The 21,704-nt window shown below is 35.9% G+C and overlaps 1 protein-coding gene across 1 annotated transcript in view; it reads left to right on the top strand.

Annotated features, from left to right (window-relative positions):
- Positions 1-21,704, top strand: part of RYR2 (ryanodine receptor 2) — a 689,571-nt gene that overhangs the window by 519,552 nt on the left and 148,315 nt on the right. Inside the window, exons 52-60 of the mRNA XM_070568189.1 lie at positions 19-159; positions 1,816-1,979; positions 4,198-4,276; positions 6,096-6,185; positions 6,985-7,122; positions 14,283-14,360; positions 15,556-15,631; positions 19,851-19,974; positions 20,460-20,575. Coding sequence (XP_070424290.1) covers positions 19-159; positions 1,816-1,979; positions 4,198-4,276; positions 6,096-6,185; positions 6,985-7,122; positions 14,283-14,360; positions 15,556-15,631; positions 19,851-19,974; positions 20,460-20,575 — 1,006 coding nt within the window. The remainder of the gene's footprint in view (positions 1-18; positions 160-1,815; positions 1,980-4,197; positions 4,277-6,095; positions 6,186-6,984; positions 7,123-14,282; positions 14,361-15,555; positions 15,632-19,850; positions 19,975-20,459; positions 20,576-21,704) is intronic.

Raw genomic sequence — 21,704 nt, 5'->3', positions numbered from 1 at the left:
CATTGTTTTCCCATGTAGCTGCTGACAAATCATTATGAAAGATGCTGGAAATATTACTGCCTGCCTGGAGGGTGGGGGAACTTCGGAGCTGCCTCGGAAGAAGAACTTCATTTATCAAGAAAGTTGTTCTGGGGCATTTTTGACGCCCTGTCTCAAAAGGTAATTTACTATTTTGTGGGTTTATTTGTGTGGTGAAATATTTTGTCTGTGTGATAAAATAATAAAAAGCCAAGTGTTTTATTTTTTCTCTTTTCTCAACTTACAACAAATGTTGAGAGTGCAATTTATGTCGACTTTTCATAATCGTTAAGGTAGCATGTTCCTTGTGATAATAACACATTCTGGGTTAAAAATGGCTGAGCATTTCAGGAAATTATGCCCATGGTTTGATCACTTTCTGTGCATTTTGACTTATTTGAAGTTAAACCCTCCCCAGTCACCTCCCCCCCAATCTTCTAAAGCCTGAAGAAATCTTATCAAAAAATAAAAATATTGAAGCTGGTAAAATTATAATATTCCAGTGGCCCTCACTGACTTTTCCCACTTTGCTGCTATGGGATTTAAGTACCTCCACTCAGAGTTGCTTTATATACGTGACATTCCCTTATAGTTGCCATGTTTATAATGAATGGTTCATATCCTTTCAGAAGACTGGACGGTAGTATTTCATGGAAAGTCAGAACAACATACTTTGTATGCTTATGCTTAAATTACTAATCAAAACCAGTTTGAATTCCCAGCTAGACATTATTAGATGACTGGAGTCATATAACCAGAAGTGTGCTCCATAATAGGGGAAAATTGGTTTGTGAGTACATTTGATCGCTCTGGCTGGATGCTTTTTCTTGCTGAATTGCCTTTGGTAAACTGAGAGTCCTTTTAAAATAATATCTAGAATGTATTTTTAGAAGAATTTACGACATTAATTTAAAATTGAATATTTAAAGTGAGATAACTTCCAAATAATTATTTTTTTTGATTTTTTAAAAAAAATCTATGAATATAAATTTAACTAATTATGTAATTAATATACAAATACTCTTTCCCAGAAATTTTGATTTTGTATAATCTATATGTATAACTACATAAGGTTAAAATGTTTTACTCTCTGGAATGTTTCTTTTTTCATGCTTCTTGGTCGGGAAGATTGGCCCTGAGCTAACATCTGTTGCCAGTCTTCCTCTTTTTTTTTTTCCTCTCCCTGAAGCCTGAGTACGTAGTTGTATATCCTAGTTGTAAGTCATTCAAGTTCTTTTATGTGGGATGCTGCCACAGCATGGCTTGATGAGTGGTGTGTAGGTCTGCACCCAGGATATGAACTGGCAAACCCTGTGCCGCTGAAGCAGAGCACGTGAACTTAACCACTCGGCCGTGGGGCCAGCCCCCTGGAATGTTTCTTTATGTATTTTTCATGTATAGTCTTTATAATGTGGTGCAACAATAATCTATAACTAACTGTAAGGAATATAATCATTGATTAAAATTATGTTTATAGTGTAAAGACATTATACATTTGGAAGATTCAAGTTTGCTTCATTTCAAATATTGGAGAATAAACTTTTAGAGAAGAAAAGATTTTACCCTTCTTATGCTGCAACTACAGCAAATCTAGCTTCAGCTTCTCTTGTGTCTGATGGTATTTAAGGCTGTGTATTCCATTTTTTAGAGCAAGAACATGCTAGGGAGTTAAGTTAGCCCAGGGTAATTGAGAGTTTCTCCTACAGTGTCATATCAGCCACTGTGATTATGTTGACAGCTTTTGCCAAATAGTAAAATGATATCCGTTTTTTTTCTTGGTCCTCCATTTCTTCCCAGAAATACGAACAAGAACTTTTCAAACTGGCACTGCCATGCCTGAGTGCAGTTGCGGGAGCTTTGCCTCCAGACTACATGGAGTCAAATTATGTCAGTATGATGGAAAAACAGTCATCAATGGATTCTGAAGGGAACTTTAACCCACAACCTGTTGATACCTCAAAGTATGGACTCTTTCTATTGCAGCAGATTTTTATTGTAAATGATGTGTGAAGTCTGAAATTGAATAAGGTACTAAAGTGAACTTTCTCTAATCCATGCCCCCTTTGAATTGGTATCCTTTTAATAGGGGTCCCTTTACTTGACAAAATGATAGTAGTGATAATAATGATTATACAAATATCAGAAGTAGATAAGATGTACTTTCTAGGATACTCTTAACACAATCAGGATTCTCTCTAGGTAACCACATGGTAATTCTATAATAGTGAGAATCAAGAAAGTATATCAGTTACATTTTTAGTAGAAAACTTACCCTCAATGTTTATTAATAATTGCAACCAACCTCTGTGTAGCATCTTTGACTCAGGATGATCCCAGCATGCAGTGCAAACTGTTTCTGTGAGCTGAGGGGAATCATTTCACCATCACTACATCTCAGCAAGGCGGAGGGTTACCAGCTGATGTTCAGCATCATAAAGCACAGCATGAGATTAAAGGGAATATCAAATGAGAATATTTGTGGAAACTTTAGCATGCAGTTAGAATACACTGTGACAACCTTAACTACAGACAAAACATTACTTAACATAAAACTTCTTACATGTACTTAGTTGCATAAATTGTTCTACAAATAAGATCTTGGGTAGTTCAGGTGTCTGGAGTCTCAACATTGTTGTTGTTGTTGCTGTCTTTAAGTAGCACCATGGTTTCCCATTGGCTGGGAAAGCTGCCTGTTTATGCCACATTATATTGTCAGTTTCATGGTGACTGGGCAAGATCAATGTTAGCAAGGTAGTCACTGATGGCTCCTATCCGTGGCATCTCAGTTTGCTTGGGAGTAACTTTCAGGCTTCTGGGCGGTCCCCCAGCTGATTTAGCTTCCGTAACCACATCACAATTACAACCCCAGTGGTATGCCATTAGTTTGATAATGCCTTAAATTTGCATGTTTGGTATTTGATGACAGTCCTGTGAGAAAAGACTCTACCCCCAGTATTTGGCTTATGTGATTGATCCTTTGTATCTCTTCCAAAGTAAGTAAACCAAAATATCACATGTTCACATTCCTACGTGGGTAAGTTTGTGGCTTGCTAACGTACAATATAATCCAGAATTTTAAAATAACATCAGAACAAGGTCATGGTTTTGGTGTTGATTAATTAAATCTAATTAATTAACAATGTTGGGCATGTGTATTCATTTACCTAAGCTTGCCCCTTTGGGGACTTCTTAACAGATTAGGTTTGCATAGTGATATCAAAAATTTCTGTCTTTGTGATTTTTATATTTTGGTACTTAAGTATGTGTATTTCATATGGTTCAATTACTGACTGATAACATTGCTGGAAAACAACAGTGATGTATCTCATTATACTCGGTTTAAATAGAATTCTATTCTCAAAGTTAATTGTGTTAAGTTATATTCATTAATGAATGGAATTATATATATATAAATTTTCCATTCATAGATAAATTTGATATTCCCAAGTCTTACATTTACCATCAGAGTTGGTCATCAACTGCATGCACTCAACATCTGCTCAAGAGATTAAATATTTATTTAAACATGAAAGGAATCAAAACTAAATGTTATCAAAATCATAAAGCATGAGTTTGTTAATAACTTTTCCCTATAGTCCGTATTAGTAACATTTAGAATATTATATATGGACCATTAATATTTCAAATCATTAACACAGCACTAGCTGTATGAAATTAATTTAAAATTTTCGTTCATTTTTAAAATTTAACACGTCAGATTTCAGCAGTCTTTTACCAATTTATACTTGTTGCAGAAGAGTTAAGTCAAAGGGAGACTAACTTCAAAGAACAAACATGGGAGAGAAACATGTCTTTAAGCTTGCTCACTCTAACCAGATCTTGAGTCAGGTTTTTAAACTTTTTTCTGGTATAATCTTTTGACCTCATCTTTGAATGTATTTTAATTATTTTTGTTTATACTATGTGTAATTTTTATCTATAACTTATATTAAGATACAGTAAAGTATGAATCAGTGTAAGATGAGCAGAAAGAACATTATCTGCTTGACTTTTCTTATATTGTTCTACAATATGGGAAAGCAATACCTTGTTAAAATGATTTTGTAACAGTTGTGCATCAAATGAGATTTAAGCAGTCATAAGTTGTGAGTAAATGATTAATATGATTCCCTGTAAATCCTGTGAAAATGAAGCTTTTTTTCTTTATTTTTCTCATAGTATTACAATTCCTGAGAAGTTGGAATACTTCATTAACAAATATGCAGAACACTCCCATGACAAATGGTCAATGGACAAGGTAAAAGTCAGGGTGTCACATTCTAATTCAGTACTGAATGTACCTAATGACTAGTCACTCAGAGATTCCTGACTATGACGACTGATTACTTTAAAGGGAGAGCTTTCTCTAGATTCACAAAGAGCACTTAATTACGATTTGCTAATATAATATTTAGCTGGTTCTGCCACTGATACACATATGAATAAGAGTATTTGTGTTGGTAAAAAATACAGTTTAAGAATTCAAAGAATCAATTAATTAAGCCATAAGTATAGTTTCTAAACACACCTTGTTTGTGGGAGTAAAAAGTAATAATCATCAGGGGCTTGAGGAAGAAATGGTGACTCAGGGTTCAGAAATCCTTTAAGGAAACTTTAGCTTTATGTATAGATTAGATAAAATCTTTAAAATTATTAATGAGCATTTAGTGATCAGTCACACTTTCTAATCGTCTGTTGTGTTTCTTGTTGCTAAGTGGGTCTGCAGTTCAATAAACGTAGATTACCTGGACAGATGACATGTTTTATTTGTATTGACAAAAAAACCCAACCCGAATGAGATGAGTAAACCAGTGGCAACCTGTGACAGGAGTCCTACATATTATGAGATTTTCTAGAGGAAACGTTATGCCTGAGTAGTCACATTTATGCTGTCTCATTTAAACTTGAGAAAGGGGTGGTTAAAATAAGTTTGTCGGAGACACTGACTTGAGATGATGCAGGGATCCAAAATAAGCAGAGAGTGATTTGGTGAAGCAAAAATCCAACAGCAAAGGTTCCAACAGACACTTCTGTTATGCACCAACTCAGTATCATTCTGCTAGACTTCACATGAGGCTTCAATCCGTGTCCTGACCAACCCAGTCCCTGCTCCCTCTGAGAAACCATCTTTTTGTTTTGATAAACGTGTGGCTCTTTCTTCAGTAATTTAATTGACTTACTAGGTGAATCAGTAAGAGTTAAGTGTTGGTTTTATGTGAAGACTGTTAAGTACTGAGCTGGTGGGCATGGTGATGGAGAAGACAGCAGTACTGATCTGTTCCTGTCTAGTTACCCAGATTCCCTAGGCAGATGTGATATGGGAAACGGTGATATGTATGAAATTATACAGGCAAAATAATTGGAACAAATGTGTTGAAAGATAATTGGATATAGGAGTGGGCAAAACAAGCAGCATTATTTAGGGAAGCTTCCAAATAAAATGGCATACTCTAGTTTTCCTGTTTAAAAGGAGTGTTTCAAATACACGTGTAACAGGTGAGGGTCCCAAGAGGTACTAGAATAAATATCACAGGGGCCCTGTGACCTGCAGCCTCCTTCCGGGGGGAGAGCTGATTGACACAAGCACAGACCTGGGTCTGTTCAAGGACCACTGGGTGTTTTTAATCTCTGGATGAACAGATTTGTCCCAGGTGGTTACTCAAAATAGTATTGATTAGGTTAGAAATCTTTATATTGACTTATGCTGGATAAAATTCAAACCTTAATCATTATTTTGGTTCATTTTAGATTTATTTTACCAAATACACACTTAGACACATGCACATGTATACTCTCTAAAGTTAAAAACACACATAAGGGGCTGGCCCCTTGGCCGAGTGGTTAAGTTCGTGTGCTCTGCTGCAGGCGGCCCAGTGTTTCGTTTGTTCTAGTCCTGGGCGCGGACATGGCACTGCTCATCAAACCACACTGAGGCAGCGTCCCATATGCCACAACTAGAAGGATGTACACCGAAGAATATACAACTATGTACTGGGGGGCTTTGGGGAGAAAAAGGAAAAAATAATAAAATCTTAAAAAAAAACCACGTAAAACAGTTTGATGTTTGTTTATTTTAGTTGGCAAATGGATGGATTTATGGAGAAATATATTCAGACTCATCTAAAGTTCAACCATTAATGAAGCCATATAAACTATTATCTGAAAAGGTGAGGGATTTTTTAGGTTATATAAGTTCTAATATCTTTTCAAAATTTTTTCTTTGTTATGTAATTTCTTATTAAAATGTGTATTTTATATATACTATTTTTACCTTTATTCAAAGGTCTCATTTTTTTTTTTTACCTTTTATCTTTTTCTCTCTATTCCCATTTCCTGTCAGGATTTAATTGATTGTTCTCTTCTCCACTTAATATTGTTCTATTCCTTTTTGATTTTTATTCATCTCCTATATTTCTAAGGACTTTAGAAAATATTCTTACCATTCTTAAGAGTTTCTTGATGAGGGATGATGAAATAATATTTCAATATGCTTATTATTTACAAGTTTTCATATGTTTTACTTCTTTGGGAGGAAGTCAATATCTTGACAAATGAAATGAGAAAGATTTTCTAGCTTGGTGTTGATGGAGGAAGAGTTACTTCTCTATTTATTCAGATGGTAGAAAAGCCTTCACGCATGTATCATGTAATCTGGCACTTTTTCCTAATTGTGTTTCTCCTTTCTAGGTTCTATCTAAAGTCTCAGGAGCTGAGAAGCTAAAGGCAATGAACCTCCATGCCATAATAAGCTAGAATCTCTTTTAGCAGCATTAGTGAAACTAGATCTCAGTTCACACTCTGCTTTTCAGAATTTTAATTTTTTTAATTTTTAAAGTAACCATGCCAATCAAATTTTTTTTAAATGGAGACAGTCTATTTCAGAACAACGCGTTAAATATTTTTATTTTCATTTAGGTTCGTAATATCCCATTTGTTTGTTTTCTTCCTCTTTCTTTTTGTCTCTAGGAAAAAGAAATTTATCGCTGGCCAATCAAAGAATCTTTGAAAACTATGCTGGCTTGGGGTTGGAGAATTGAGAGAACACGGGAGGGAGACAGCATGGCCCTTTATAACCGGACTCGTCGTATTTCTCAGACAAGCCAGGTAAGAATCGCAGTGATGAATCCACTGTTTATGTTATTTTAAAATAATTTTAATCCTTTATTTAATTATTGGGTTTTCCACAACAAATAATTTGAAAATTCTGAAGACTAATGTAAAGTTTAGAAGGGGAAAAACCATGTTCCTTTTTCTTTCGTTTTAAGAGGCTAAGTCTTGGTTAAAGTGCTGGAGTTTATATATCAGGTCATACTTTTCCTGGCTGGTATGTAAAGGAGTACCCAATGGTAGTGTGTTGAAGTTTTGCTAGTGAAGGCTGTAGAAAGTGTTCATTGCCTACAATTACGTGATCTTTAGAGCTTTTGTCTCCTTTCCAGTAAGAACTGGAGGTTGGTTCTTAGGGAGCAGTGGGGTGGTCAGACAGTAGTGCTCCAGATCTAGAACCTCCGTGGATGTTCCACGTAAGTGAACTTGAGCACCTGTCCATTTGCACAGGGGAGATATGCAACCAGACAGGCAGAGCAAGAATTCAGAGAGTGTGTTGCTAGTGGGCCGTGTCAAGGAAGGCTGGTCAACTTAGCAAGGCGCTAGCTGTGGGGCTCCAGTCCTCAAGATGGCAGACTAAGGCACAGCCTTGACCTGGAGAACCTGTGGTTCAAGGTGGGGACCAAATATCAACTATTAAAATCTAGTCACAAGGTCACTGAGCTGCTTGCCTCTGGCCCTTTCATTTCTCCTGGGAGCTAAACCTGTCATTTTCCTTTTCCGGACTGCTCAGGCCACTATGTTTGGTTTATACAAAATATTGTGTTTATTATTGCCATTTATACAGATTACGCTTTTGAAGAAAGAAAATGAGGGTACTCGAAGTATATACTTCACATACTTCATATTTGAAATATACTTTTAAATAGATTAAGTTCTGATTTGTGCATATTTTACATTAAATTCTCTTAAATAAGTATTATGTGGGTGGAGGCTGTAAAGGCGTATTTTACCTTTTTATCATGTATGCACACGTTTCTACCTAGATTACATTTTGTTTTAATCTGTTTCAACAAATACTGAGCACAAACTGTGTACTAGGCAAAAGAAATGCAAAGATAAGAAGATCCAGTTCTCATCTTAAGACTCACACTTTGGCTTTAGATTGTCAAGTTAAACCTACTGCAGTATAGTAGAGTAAGGATTAGACTGGTGGTGTGTACAGGTGCTACAGAGTGCAGAGAATGGAATGGTCTCTTTATTTTCCCTGTAAGTTTGATAGGAAAAAAGGAAATTACTAAAGAATGCAGGTGACTTTAAGCTTTTCTGGAAAAAATATGGTATATTCCCCCTCTGGCCTCAATAGCAAAAATTATGAGCTCTAATTTAAAATTGTAAATGTCGTATTTATTTCCTCTTTTCCTTTCTCCCGCCCTAGCTCCTAGTATAGTTTTCAGTGCACCTTAAGCCCTCAATAGATTCTATCAACTGATATTTATATAACCATCTCTTAAGTCTCACTGACTTTCAGAGGGACATGTGTGATGTATGGTATATATTGTTAAATCTCCTATGTGATTTCAGTGTGCCAAAGCTGTTGTGTGTAGATTAAGAAGGAAGGCTCTGGGGGTAGACCACAATCCTGGGACCCCCACTTTCTAGAAATGTGCCACCAGGCATGTTCCTTAATCTATTTGCCTCAGTAAATGATATCTATTATTATTACTATTATTATTTAAATATTCTTAATTCCAGAGAGCATTTCATTAATGCTAAGTAAAATAGCATGTTTGCATTTGTAGTACTTTGACCTATTAGTAGTAAAGAAAGAATATTTCTGTCCGTATCAGAAATGGAGAGCAAAATCCAACCAATGCCACAAATGTATTTATAATCCTTGTCATGATTTTCACTCAAATGTCCTTTAAGCATAAACCAACATTATTTGAAATGTTGTAATAGATGGTCATTTCTTAATTACCAACCTGACAGTATTAGCCTCTTTTTCAACTATCATCTTACCAAGCTTCTTTCCTTTTCTCCATTACTTCTCTCCATTACTGATTTCCCATGGGATTGTAAAGGTATTTTCAATTATGTAATAGATAAACTCTTTTGAATAAATTAAGGAACACTTTTATGGCATCAGTTTATAGTAAGAAATATAAATGGATGAATTGAGATCACTTGTTGACATGATTCTGGAGCCTGGTATTCTCAGCTTCCTACCACTGGGGCTCAGTACTCCCTCTGAAAGGCAGAAGTGGTCTGTGTTTAACTCAGCAGGATCTGGCACAACCTGCCTGGGTTGAAATCTTGGCCTCATCACTGAGTAGCTGGCTATGTTTGCTCAAGGACACTGGTTAGCCTCTCTGTGCTACAGTGTTCTCATCTTTAAAATGAAGCAGATAAGGGCATCTACTTTAAAAGATTATTGTGAGGATTAAATGTTATAATGCTTATAAATCACTTAAAAGAGTGGCTATATTTCAATAAATGTTAGACCTAATAATTATCATTATTTTTATGTGGATCGATAAAGTTATTAATGTCTTTTGTTTACCATGAACACCACAGGAAGACATGAATCATGATTGAAGGAAATTTACTACTCAGTTAGAGGCTTGTAATTTGCTTATTAAGGCAACATAAGGGCATGGACAAAAGCCAATAACAACTTGATAGGGTATAGGTTAGAGTATATAAATGCTGATAGAATTAGAAGCGGGGAGACACTGGCCAATTAGAGAGGAGCTAAATGGGTAGATTTTGACTTATTGGTCTCGGTCATTCAAAGTCAGCACAAAAGGAGACATTTCTGACAATCTTAGGCATGCTCCATAGGTTATCCAAAATCACTTATTTACCCCTGAATTCCAATTTCTTAACCTGTATCTGGTTTTCAATATTACAACTGTAGAGTATAAACTATTTTAAAAAATTTAAAATAAGATTGTAACCTCAATATCTGTGCTGAATGATGCAATTATTAAGCATAAGAGAATTACTAATCAAGTTACTTCTGTATTTGGAGTATGGTTTAAAGTTTTTAAAGAGATCAAAATTTTTTTTGAGACAAAGTTTCAGAGTATCTCAAAGAAAAAGAAATAACTAAACAAGCTTGTAACCTGGGAGGGAGAGGGAGATGGGAATAAACTTTGGAACGTGTTGCCCATCTAGAACTAAAACTCAGGCTAAGAGAGAAGAATGATTCATTCATTCCTTCAACAGATATATATTGAGCAGCTACCATGTTCCATGCACTATTCTAAACTGTTCCAATGGATATAGATCAGTGAACAAAATAGACAAACATCTCTGCTCTCATGGGGTGTAGATTCTAATGGGGAGAGTAAACAATAGATAGAAGTAAATTGTACACTGTGTCAAAATATGATAAATATTATAGAAAAAAGAAAATCAATATGCAAAGACAGATTGGGAATGCAGAGGGGAGGGGGTTGGATAGTCGTCGGGGACGAGTTGCAGTTTTATATAGGGTTGTCAGAGTGGATTTGACCTTCAGAGAAGATAAATTAAATAGGGACTTGAAAGAGGTGAAGAAATTATACAGATTGGGGGAAGAATGTTCCAAGCAGCACACATGTGATAAGTGGGGAGTGTGGCTTGATATATGTGAGGATCCAGGAAGCCAGTGAGGTTGCAGCTGAGTGAGTAACAAGGAGACCGGGGGTTGGGGGGGCGGGGGGGGGACTCAGGAGCCAAGTCATGAGGACACTGGGGGCCATTTTAAGAAATTTGATAAGTGCTTTGGAGTCAGACAAAATTACTTTGAAAACTTGATTCTGCTGTTTACTATTTACATGATATAAGGACTTTTAAAGTTATTTAATTCTCTTCAACTTCTTTTTTTCTCATTTTAAATTGGTAAAATGTAATATCTACTTTTCAGAGTTGTTCTAAAGATTAAATGAGATAATCTTTGTGCCTTGCTCATAACTATTCACATGGTGGTTGTTATTGTTATTATTATTGCTAATATGACTAGAATTAATTAAGTTAACATTAAAGCTCCTAGTTCAGAGATGGTATATATTCCAGGTAACTTGAGATTATAGAAGACCTGGCAAGTCTTCTGACTTCTGTGTGTGTAAAGGAGAAAAATAAGTCATGAAAAATGTAAAAAGACACTGTGAATAAATAAATATCTACTTATACTTCTTTAAATCAGCCTCAATAATTTAATCTAAAGCTAAAAGGATGTAAATTACAGTTTTATAAGGAACATGGTCTAAGAGGATATTAAATATTGGGAATTTTATTTTAGAAACAAATAAAGTTATTGATATCAGCTGTATTTTTTTCATTTACTCAACAAAAACGGAAAGTCAAATACTTTTTTTTTATCAGTTTTAAGATGCATGTTTGCCATATTTCAGTATCTGTGAGATGAATGATTTCATAATCCTAAAGTTGATGAAAGATGGCTTGTGCCACACCCTGGGAATACTAAGATGAATAGGCTCAGCCTATGCCTGCAGATTTTTACTATACAGTGGAAAGGCTTATCACTCAGGAAATAGTAAAAGAAATATCTTAGAAATATAATTCTGACAACACAATAGAGAATGCATCAGAGAGTGGGGAGTTTGAAGGGGGAAGGACAAATTCCTTAGAAGGGTATGGTAGACATCCCACAAAGCAAAACTTAAACATTAAATATCTGAATTAGAGAAAAGAATGGAACTGGAAGGAAGTGAATGTATCCCATAGATATTTTTGAAGTAGAAGGGAAAGAATTCTGTGATTAACCGGTATGTGATAGTGCATGAAGAGGAGTAATCAAAGATGATTGCCCTGCGTCTGGACTGGGCTACCAGGGGGGTGGTTATGTTGGATGAGGTAGCAAACACAGCAGTTCTGGGGTAAGGCAAGAAGAGAATAATGAATTTGATTTTAGTTGTGATGTTAGGTAGATTTATGGCTCCCAAAAATGATTCCTCAATCACTGAAATCTGTGAGAATGTTGCTTTACTTGGGCTTTGCCAGTGTGATTAAGTTTGCCAGTGTGATCAAGGGTAAAGACCTTGAGATGAGGGAGATTACACTGAATTATTGGTGTGCCCAATGTAATCACAGGGATCTTTCAAAGTGGAATAACTTTTCTGGCTGCAGACAAGGGAGACGTGACTACAGAAGAATGGTTAGAGGGCTGCAATGTTGCCGGCTTTGAAGACGGAAGAAAGGAGCCATGAGCCCAGAAATGTGGGTGACCTTTACAAGCTGGGAAAGACAGGGAAAAGACCCTTCCATAAAACTTCTAGAAAGGAACACAGCCCTCCTGACCTTGATTTTAGCCCACTGAGACCTGTGTCAGACTTCTCACAGCCTTGTGATATTTTAAGCCACTAAATTTGTGGTGACCTCTTATAGCAATAGAAAATTAATACAGATGTGGAATCCCAAAGGGAGATGGTAATGAATAGTTGAAAACGTAAGCCTAGAGCACAGGAGCAACGTTAGGCTAGACAGATTGATTTGTGGTTTATTAAAAAATGGTCAATAAGTTAGATATTTAAAATAGATATGGACACCTAGAGAAAGCATTTAGAATAAAGAAAGAAACTACTGAAGAGTGGACCCAGAAAACCACAAATATTTAAAGGTAATTTATGGAAGAGGAGCCAAAGAAAGAATCTGAGGAAAAGAGGTCAGAGTGTTTGAGCAGAGAGCCGGGGTGGAGAGTGGTTTCATGGCATTCATAAAATGAGCGGAATGGTGACTGGTGGTTAGCAGCATCAAATCTAGAAGGGCCAGTGGTGGCTGGAAACAGGACTGAATTTAGCAACTTGGAAACTGATAACGTTTGAGAAGACAATTATAGTAGATTAGTGAGGAAAGAAATATATTGTAATATGTTGAGGACCTAAGAAGTGACAGTGAGAGAGAAGTAAGTCTATAGTCAGACAGCCTGAGTTGGAATCCTGCCTGCTCAGATTTTTAGCTCTGTGACCTTGAGTGAGTCACTTAAGCTCTTTAAGTCTCAATTTCCTTTCAGGAATAGTTAAAGGAGAAAAAAAAATGTGATTTTATTACCCATTCCACTATTAAATGGTACTGGGCAGTGGAGAAGGTACAGAAGCCAGGGTTCAGTAAAAACTGACCAGTCAATTCAGTGTAGCCCATGACCTGTTACTAATGAGAGCATATGATCGCCTCCCTTTTGTTTTACAAGCATGGATATAAGCTATATTGTATGTTGTATTTTAGTCTTTTGTTTATTCATGCCTAACAAGAGAATATATGCAATTATGAAATATGTTTAGATGTAATTTTAGATTTATAATCATGAACCAGAGCTCATTTCTATGATACACGTTCACATAATACATCATTGGGTGGAAGGAGGTAAGAGCTCAGGACAGTAAGTGAAACCTTCTTACAGTTGATGAGAAAATATGTTTCATTTTAAAAATGCCATCATTTAAAAATTAAGAAAGTCTTCTGGTTATTGAGGATATCTTTGTAAATCATCGAATGTGATGGACTTTCAAAATTAAAAAATTTGTTTTATTTTATCTTAACATTTGGCCCATAAAGACATTTGTAGGGGCCGGCACGGTGGCGCAGCGGTTAAGTACCCACGTTCCGCTTCTCGGTGACCCGGGGTTCACCAGTTCAGATCCCGGGTGCAGACATGGCACTGCTTGGTGTGCCATGCTGTGGTAGGCATCCCACGTATAAAGTAGAGGAAGGTGGGCACAGATGTTAGTGCAGGGCCAGTGTTCCTCAGCGAAAAGAGGATGATTGGCAGCAGTTAGCTCAGGGCTAATCTTCCTCAAAAAAAAAAAAAGACATTTGTAAGCATTGCCCTTTTTGATTACTGTTTGCATGAGGAAGAGTAAATTTCATTTCAGCCAATTAGAATTTGTAAGAAGCTCAAGGATACAATGATCCTTTGACTAAGGTAATATTTCAGAATCTTGGATTCATTGCACAATTTGTTGCATTCTGATAGCCCTTGGCAATTCCTAAGATACTGGGATGTATTATTCAATCATGAATAATTGTCAGACTTCCAATATAATTTTACTTGCTAGACACATTTGCAAAATCAGTTTCTTTAGATACTTGCCGGTTTTACCTGAGGAAACGTTACGTTTGGAAGTTTGTTAGCCTTATATTTCTAAAGTATCTCATAAGTCTCTCTGCATTAGGGGTTTTTAATGAGACACTATTTTTTCTCATAAATTATCTAGGTTTCTGTAGATGCTGCCCATGGTTATAGCCCCCGAGCCATTGACATGAGCAATGTCACACTATCCAGAGATCTGCATGTAAGTACTATTAACTTTTTAAAATATTCTGCAAATTTCATTTTTAAAAAGCATACTGTAACCCTTTCCTGCATGTATTTGCAGCATGAATTTCTTGAATTTGGTGATCATATAAAGGGTCCGTGGAAATTTATAGATACTATACCCCAACTTTTTAATGCTATGAAACTTGATATAACTTTTTCTAGACTGTTTCCTCCAGATAACACATTTTCTTTAAAGATAATATCCATTAAAAAAATCCTAATATAATAATTAAATAGCTATGTGTGAGAAGAGAGTAAATCTGTAATTAGTAATGCTCTGCTCAAGGATCACCTTAATTACTTATTAAAGAATATGTATTTTAAGTTGTTTCTCCAGGGAAACTGATGACAGTTTGCTTGCTCCATCCACAGCTTTTTCTATTCTCCTTTGTCAGTAAGGAATGTACTTTGAAATGGCTGATTTGAGTGAAAGATAAAATTTGTTGCCATGGAACATAAGTTAACAGGTCGATATAATGATCAAACAATGATATTGGCATTGTTAGTACTAGTCCAACAGAAATAAGTATATAAAGATAAAATCTATGTATTGTTAAATTGTTTGGCTTGCCCTTTGTCCTTGCTCCTGTATGAATGTATTAAAATGACATAGTAAACTTGAAAATCAAAAGTGAGAAGAATCTTAGAGACAATCATGCCAAAATCCAAAAGGCCACAGAAAGGTTGATTTGGCTCGTCCAAGGCCTCCCGTCCAAGGCCTCTCACCTGGTATGGGCAGACGTTGATCTAGGCTGTCCATCTAATGTTCTTTCAGTGTTCAATAAAGTTTAGATCTCCTTTTAAAGCTTTGGAAATTAAAATAAGAACTTGTAAATACATCTTTTTTTTTTGGTTAAAGTTCGTAACTAATTTGAAGTTTCATTATTGCATTAATGAAACATGTCTTTAAACATTATAAGTAACAGTGGCCATTCCCATCAAATCACCACTGCTGTTTCCTACTGCATCATTTCGCAGATCATTGGAATTCTCTGGGATTCAGATTCCGAATGAGATAGTTACGTTTGCTTATCTTTTAGATGTATTTTAGCACCAACACGCTATGATTTATTAATTGAAAGTATGTTTTGATATTACATATTAGAAAGCAAAGTCATCCTTTTCTACTCATGTTATAACTCAGTTACTAAATATTTCTTTCATTTAAGGCTATGGCAGAAATGATGGCTGAAAACTACCATAATATATGGGCAAAGAAAAAGAAACTGGAACTGGAGTCCAAAGGTAACATTTTCTAAAATTCCTCATGAAAAAAGAAATCGGCGGTTGATTGCATGAATATGTGATCTTTTAGCACAAGACCTCATTATATATTTATTTTATTGGAATGGTTCAAATATGCCTGTAATGTTTTAAGTGGAAATTCTGTAATTTCCCCACCACGAGTGTATATGTCTTCGTGTCTCAAAGTTTCTGTGGCTCTCTTTCGCCCATTTAATCATGTAGATATCTATACTCCTCATCCTAATACCTGAGGTGTTCTGTTAATTACTTGGCCCTCCCTCACTGACTTCCATCCCCAACTTAAATATGTCTGTCTCATCCCATTCTGTTTCCCTTCCCAGGCTCTCTGTTTTGTTTAGTCCAGTTATGTTAATGTCTCTTACTTGCTTTTGCTTGCTCTTTGCTGTCTTTTTAAAATACTAAAATGACCTAATATTCTTAGTCATTTCTCAAATCTTTTCTTAACTTATTTGCATAAATATTTTCTGAACACTTGAATGCATCGCACACTGATGATCTCTTTCACTGTTATTTATTCAGCATTACACTATACGCATATTGTTTATAATGTGTGTGTATGCTCGTTTTAATTACTTCCTATGTGAGTTTCTTTCCCCCAATGAGAATATAATTGTTTCAAGTTTAGGGCCACAGGTTCTGTTACTTTTCTAATCCAGTTTTGGGCACCAAGAAACTACTTTTTGTTTGTTGTTATAGGCAAGAATATAGAGAGAGATAATTTTGAAGGGTGGGGCTATTTCATGGTGATAAGAATAGTTGTGATATTGAAGGATGGCACCAGGTACCAAACACTAAGAAACACAGTAACACAAATTAGAAATGGTCGTAGAAACGAGCGGAGAGGAGTCCATATGCCAAAATTGCTTATTCCAAAATTTGGCTCAGAGCTAGGCCTGTTTTTCTAGAAACATTCCATAAATCTTCGTTAAAGGAATGATTAGTTGCTTGGCTGACTTAGGAATGGATGGCTGGCTGGCTGAGTCACAGAACCCCGAGTTTTGCTTAGTGAAATTCTTAAAGGGACGTTGTCCATATGACCAGTAAATAAAATCACTATTTGTTACACAAGCAGATTACATGAAAAAAACCTGTTCCTCTTTTTCAAAGTATGTTTCACTCACTACGGTTTGGTTAAAATTAATAGTAATAAGTTGCTATCTTATTACTGCTCTTCTAAATAAGTATGCTACAAAATCATCATTGTTCTTTAATTTCTGGGCCAGCCATTACACATCTCTATAGAGCGTGCTTTCTTTAAAGCACGCTGCTCATAAATGAGACATCCATACCTCTGCATCCAGCTTGTATTGGTCCAAATTCATGTTGTGTGGTTGGAAGACAAGCATAGATGCAGTGGTCTAAATGACGAGATAGAAAAATTAGCCCACCAACTCTTCAATCGTTCTTCTCATTCCACACAGGCTTCTCTTTTTAAAGGAGAAAGTCGTTATTAAGGACCAAAACAGCAAACCAATAGGAAAGGTATTGAAATATACAGCACTAGATCTTAGCTTTTATGTTATTGAGACTAATGAAGCAGGAATGAGTTTTGGAGAGAAGATAGACTAGAGACTGTGAACAATTTTAGGAAGGAAAATACATGTGTGTTTTCTTAAATTTGTTCTCTCTCCCGGAGACTTCAACAGCCAACTTGTGTCCTGACAACTCTGTTTCCACTGCTGAGAAGATCTGGGTGGGAATGCGGGAGGTGCCTTTCACCCACCCTATGTCTTGGTGCCTGTCGGGTGTGCATGTGCGTGCGTGTGTGTGTGTAAGAGAGAGAGAGAGCGAATGAGAGAGAAAAAGCTGGAGAGAAGCATAGGAAGTCAGGAATAAGAAGAGAACTTGAAATAGCTGTTTAGTCAATCAGACACCTAGACACCTAAAAAGAGCCAGTGCGGAAGCTGCACACTTTAGTTACCACCCCATCTTTTATCATTGCTGCTTCTGTGTGCGGAAGATTAATCTGCTTTAGAAAAATCTGAGGAAAATTTCCTCTTTTGCTCGCCCAGGTTGTCTGTTCCTCAGTGCCCTCTCAATCTGCTTTAAGAATCTAGGAGAGTTTGGGGGGAAATCAGGCAGCGTAAGGAGTATATCATTAATAGAAATAAAAGAGTGAAAGTCCAAAAAATATTATTAGTGCTCCCAAATTAGTGAAAAACATAAAGAACTAGCATTCTGTTTTAGTTTCCTTTCCCCACTACCACTTCAAGTATTTGAGGCTGTGATGATCCATCACCAAGCCAAGGACAGCTCTGGTGTCAAGCAGTTTTGACACTTCAGCGTGAATGAGCTCATGAGCCAGTGCTCAATGTTTGAAGCAGTGTCCTAGGAATTACTGCATTTTCTTTTGCTTCTCACATCCTTCCACACTTTCTTTCCCTCCCTTCCACACGTTCATATTATAAATGGGCAGGATGCAGGTTGGAAGAACAAGGTAGCCACACTGCTGTTAAGCGGCGCAGCAAGGACATAACTTCTAGTCTGCTGGCTGACTTTGAAATACCTGCCTTATCTAGTTCAGAACAGTTTTAGAGTAAGAGAGTAGTTTATGTTCTTAGGATTTTTAAAGTATAAACGTTATTCTCTCTCTCTACCCACTTTCCCCAGAGAAATGAGTAACCTATTAGTATCTGACTCCAAAATCATTGTGGATTTCAAATTAAGTTGCCAAATTAGTATAACTATCTAGGAATAAAGGACTAATGCAATAGTGGAGTTCAAAATATGTAATGATCGCAGGACGATTAAATTAGGTGTTTGATTTACAATTTTTTTCATAAAATATCCTAAGTTACATCTTTGATTATGCAAGAAGTCAAATTTATTCCCAGTGCACTTAGTAACGTATTCAGTGTCCTTGCTTTTCACAAAATTGTCTTCTGACAATTGTGTTATCCTTGGTACTATTAGCATCATACTATAAAATAACTGATGGCACCTTAATAGGTTTAGTATTTATTAGCTTGGTAGCTCTTGACTCTCCCTTTGCATTTATGAATGTAGAGTGTCACCTAATGGTCATGAGATTCCGTGTGTAACTGCATTTCTGTCGATGGCACTCTCAGTAAAGCCAGCTTACGGAAAGCACGCACGGCATTTTCTCCTTTCCTTTGTTTCTATGTAGGGCAAATTCGACAGTTATGCTTGTTTTAGTAGCTCCTGGCTAAACTACACTGGACACTGATTTAATAGGCTCTATGTTGTCACCATAATTCAAAGAAAATGTTTATTTTCAATTATTTTATTCTGGAATTCCCTTAACAGTTATGTTTCACAAACTATATTCCCATTCCCATATGTGTTTTATAAACTTTAGATTTGGGGCAGACCATGCTGTTCATTTTGCCTGCTGCTTTAATAGCATATTTTGTGCCCAATCTTTTACATCTGGAATTACCAGTGCATTTTTTGAAATTTTTATGTTTTACAAAAATTTTTACAAAATTTATAATTTTATGAATGTTTTTCTCATTATTATTTTTTTAATTTGAATAGTTCCTAGAATTTTTAAATCTAAAGGAATGCTTTTAGTATTTCTTACCAGAATAGGTATACTAGAAACCTAGACTCGTGAAAATTATTAATCATATCAAGTATGTATTTACTCTTATTAGATATTTAGGAGACATCAACTTATAAGTTAGCAATCTAAGCATGGGTTTTGTGTATTTAGAAATATGTAACTATAAAGTACTTTCTGATCTAAGAGGCATAATAAAAATTCCAGATTTAAGGCATTTTTTTTCTTCTCTCTGTGGAGTAGAAAATGAAGTATAGCTCTTGAAATATACTTTATAATTTTACTAGATCCAACTGTGCACGTTTTAGTGCATATTTACACTCTCTACATTCTGAGTTCCTGTGAATTTGCAGAGGAGAACACAGCTTCTTCTCCCTCCTTGTGTCATCACTAGCACGTGTTATCGACACTTCATATTACAAATGCCTGTATGTTCATGTGTTAATTGCCTCTTAGAAGGCATATGCACAGTCTTTCTTTGAACAGCTTTCCTAAATTAACTGGAACATTAAAGGCACTAGATAAGGAAGAGTCTTATATGAGTCCTAAATACTCTATCTATAATTAGAGGATACCAGAAGTTCTGTAGTGTGGTCCTCTTGTACATGCCACTGTATCTCATTTTAGATTATTTTCTAATTACTGTGCTGTGTTCTCGTCTTGACATTCTCTTAGGAGGTGGAAACCATCCCCTGCTGGTACCCTATGATACACTGACAGCCAAAGAGAAAGCCAAGGATAGGGAAAAAGCACAGGACATCCTCAAGTTCTTGCAGATCAATGGATATGTTGTATCCAGGTAAAAATATCTACTTCAATTACACATTCTTATTACAAGATTGAATCTTTAAATATCCCTATCAGACTTAATGCTGAAAATGAATTCAACGATCTGTTTCAACCTGAGAGCTGCTATTTAGCATGTTCAGAATACACACATCAGAAGTATTAATGCCCTTAGCTATTTGCACATAACTGAGTTCCTTTTGCTACTTACATTAAATCCCCATCCGTCATTTAGGCAAAATCTCTAAGCAAAACTGACATCTTTTCTTTTAAGGGCAACATTTTGTTGCATAGTAATGGAGTTATTTACTATAGTTTTATATCAGATGCAAAGTATTCCTTATCAATTAAATCTCAATTTTGCCTTTAGCTACAAGAATATTAGATAACCTTCCAAATTTATATATACATAATATATATAAAGTTTTGTTAACAAAATTTTACCTTCTAATAATCTTTCTAGATATTGGTTTCCATAGTTTATTTTTGCTGTTCTAGAGGATTCAAGGACCTGGAATTGGACACCCCTTCTATTGAGAAACGATTTGCCTATAGTTTCCTTCAGCAACTCATTCGTTATGTGGATGAAGCCCATCAGTATATCCTGGAGTTTGGTAGGTAGCATCGTCCTAATACTACAGCCCAGTTTTTGTTATTCTTAACATTTACAACATCAAGGTATAGAACAGCATAGACTACTGGGCTCTTTATGGTTTGTACCTGATGGTATAAACACTTGCTATCCATCCTAGTACTAGCTAGAGTGTGACAGTCAATAGGCAAACATAGTTCTCAGGGATGGGTAAATTTTGAGATCGTAAAAAAACATCTAACATATAATTCTTTTCTCCTTATAATGTTTATTGGCATTGATTTTTCATTTTGAGAGATACATTGGATGGACATCAAAATTTAAGGTACAGTTAAATCTTTCCTTATGAAATTAATTGCTCTGATATTAAAAAAGCTAAAACTCAGTGGATTCTCAGAATTTCTAGACAATGTAAAGGCCTTGAGTTTAGCCTTTGTAGGGACACATGTTTATACTAGAGTATCTGCAATGCAGAATACTTTATTATCTTCTTCGAGTAAAATCAAAGACTTCCTCCCTATCTAGCCCAGTGCCACCTAAGTACAAAAAGAACTTATTTTAAATCGTAGATTCAGAACAGATCATCAAGACGGCGTCCTCTCACTTCTATTATTTTGTGATCATCCTCAGCACTGGTGAATTAAAACTGAAATTGTTAATAGTCACCTTTATGTCAGATCACCTTCAGCCATTGGTTGGTATTAAGATAGACGGAAGTAGAGTTTGGTTCCTTTTGAAAAACAGTGTGCTTTTCTGGTGATTATCACTTTTATTTTCTTTTCCACTCTTCAGATTTTGTTTCTCGTTGTGTTTTTGTTTTTTAATCCTCATTCTCTCTATTTTCAACACCCGTCCTCAGGGCCCACAGTCCTAGATCCCTTAGCAATACATCATCCACAGACCCCTCCTCATCAGCCAATGGCTCCTTTTGCTGCTGTTTTTTTAGGACTTATACTCAGTTTGGGGTACAGTATCAGATTAAAATTCATAGACATTCAAGTTCTTATATTTTCTTGTTCCTAGCTTCCTGTGTCCCAACCAGCTGAGCGTCGGTTCTCTTAAGAAACTCCCTCTCTTTCAACCTGCCTCTTTATCTACAGTTCAAATGCTCTATTTTTGCTCTCTTCCTAACCATGTTTTTCAAAGGCCAA

The sequence above is a fragment of the Equus przewalskii genome, chromosome 1 (genome assembly GCF_037783145.1).
Source record: "Equus przewalskii isolate Varuska chromosome 1, EquPr2, whole genome shotgun sequence".
NCBI lineage: Eukaryota > Metazoa > Chordata > Mammalia > Perissodactyla > Equidae > Equus > Equus przewalskii.
This window is presented reverse-complemented; position numbering and strand designations above follow the sequence as displayed.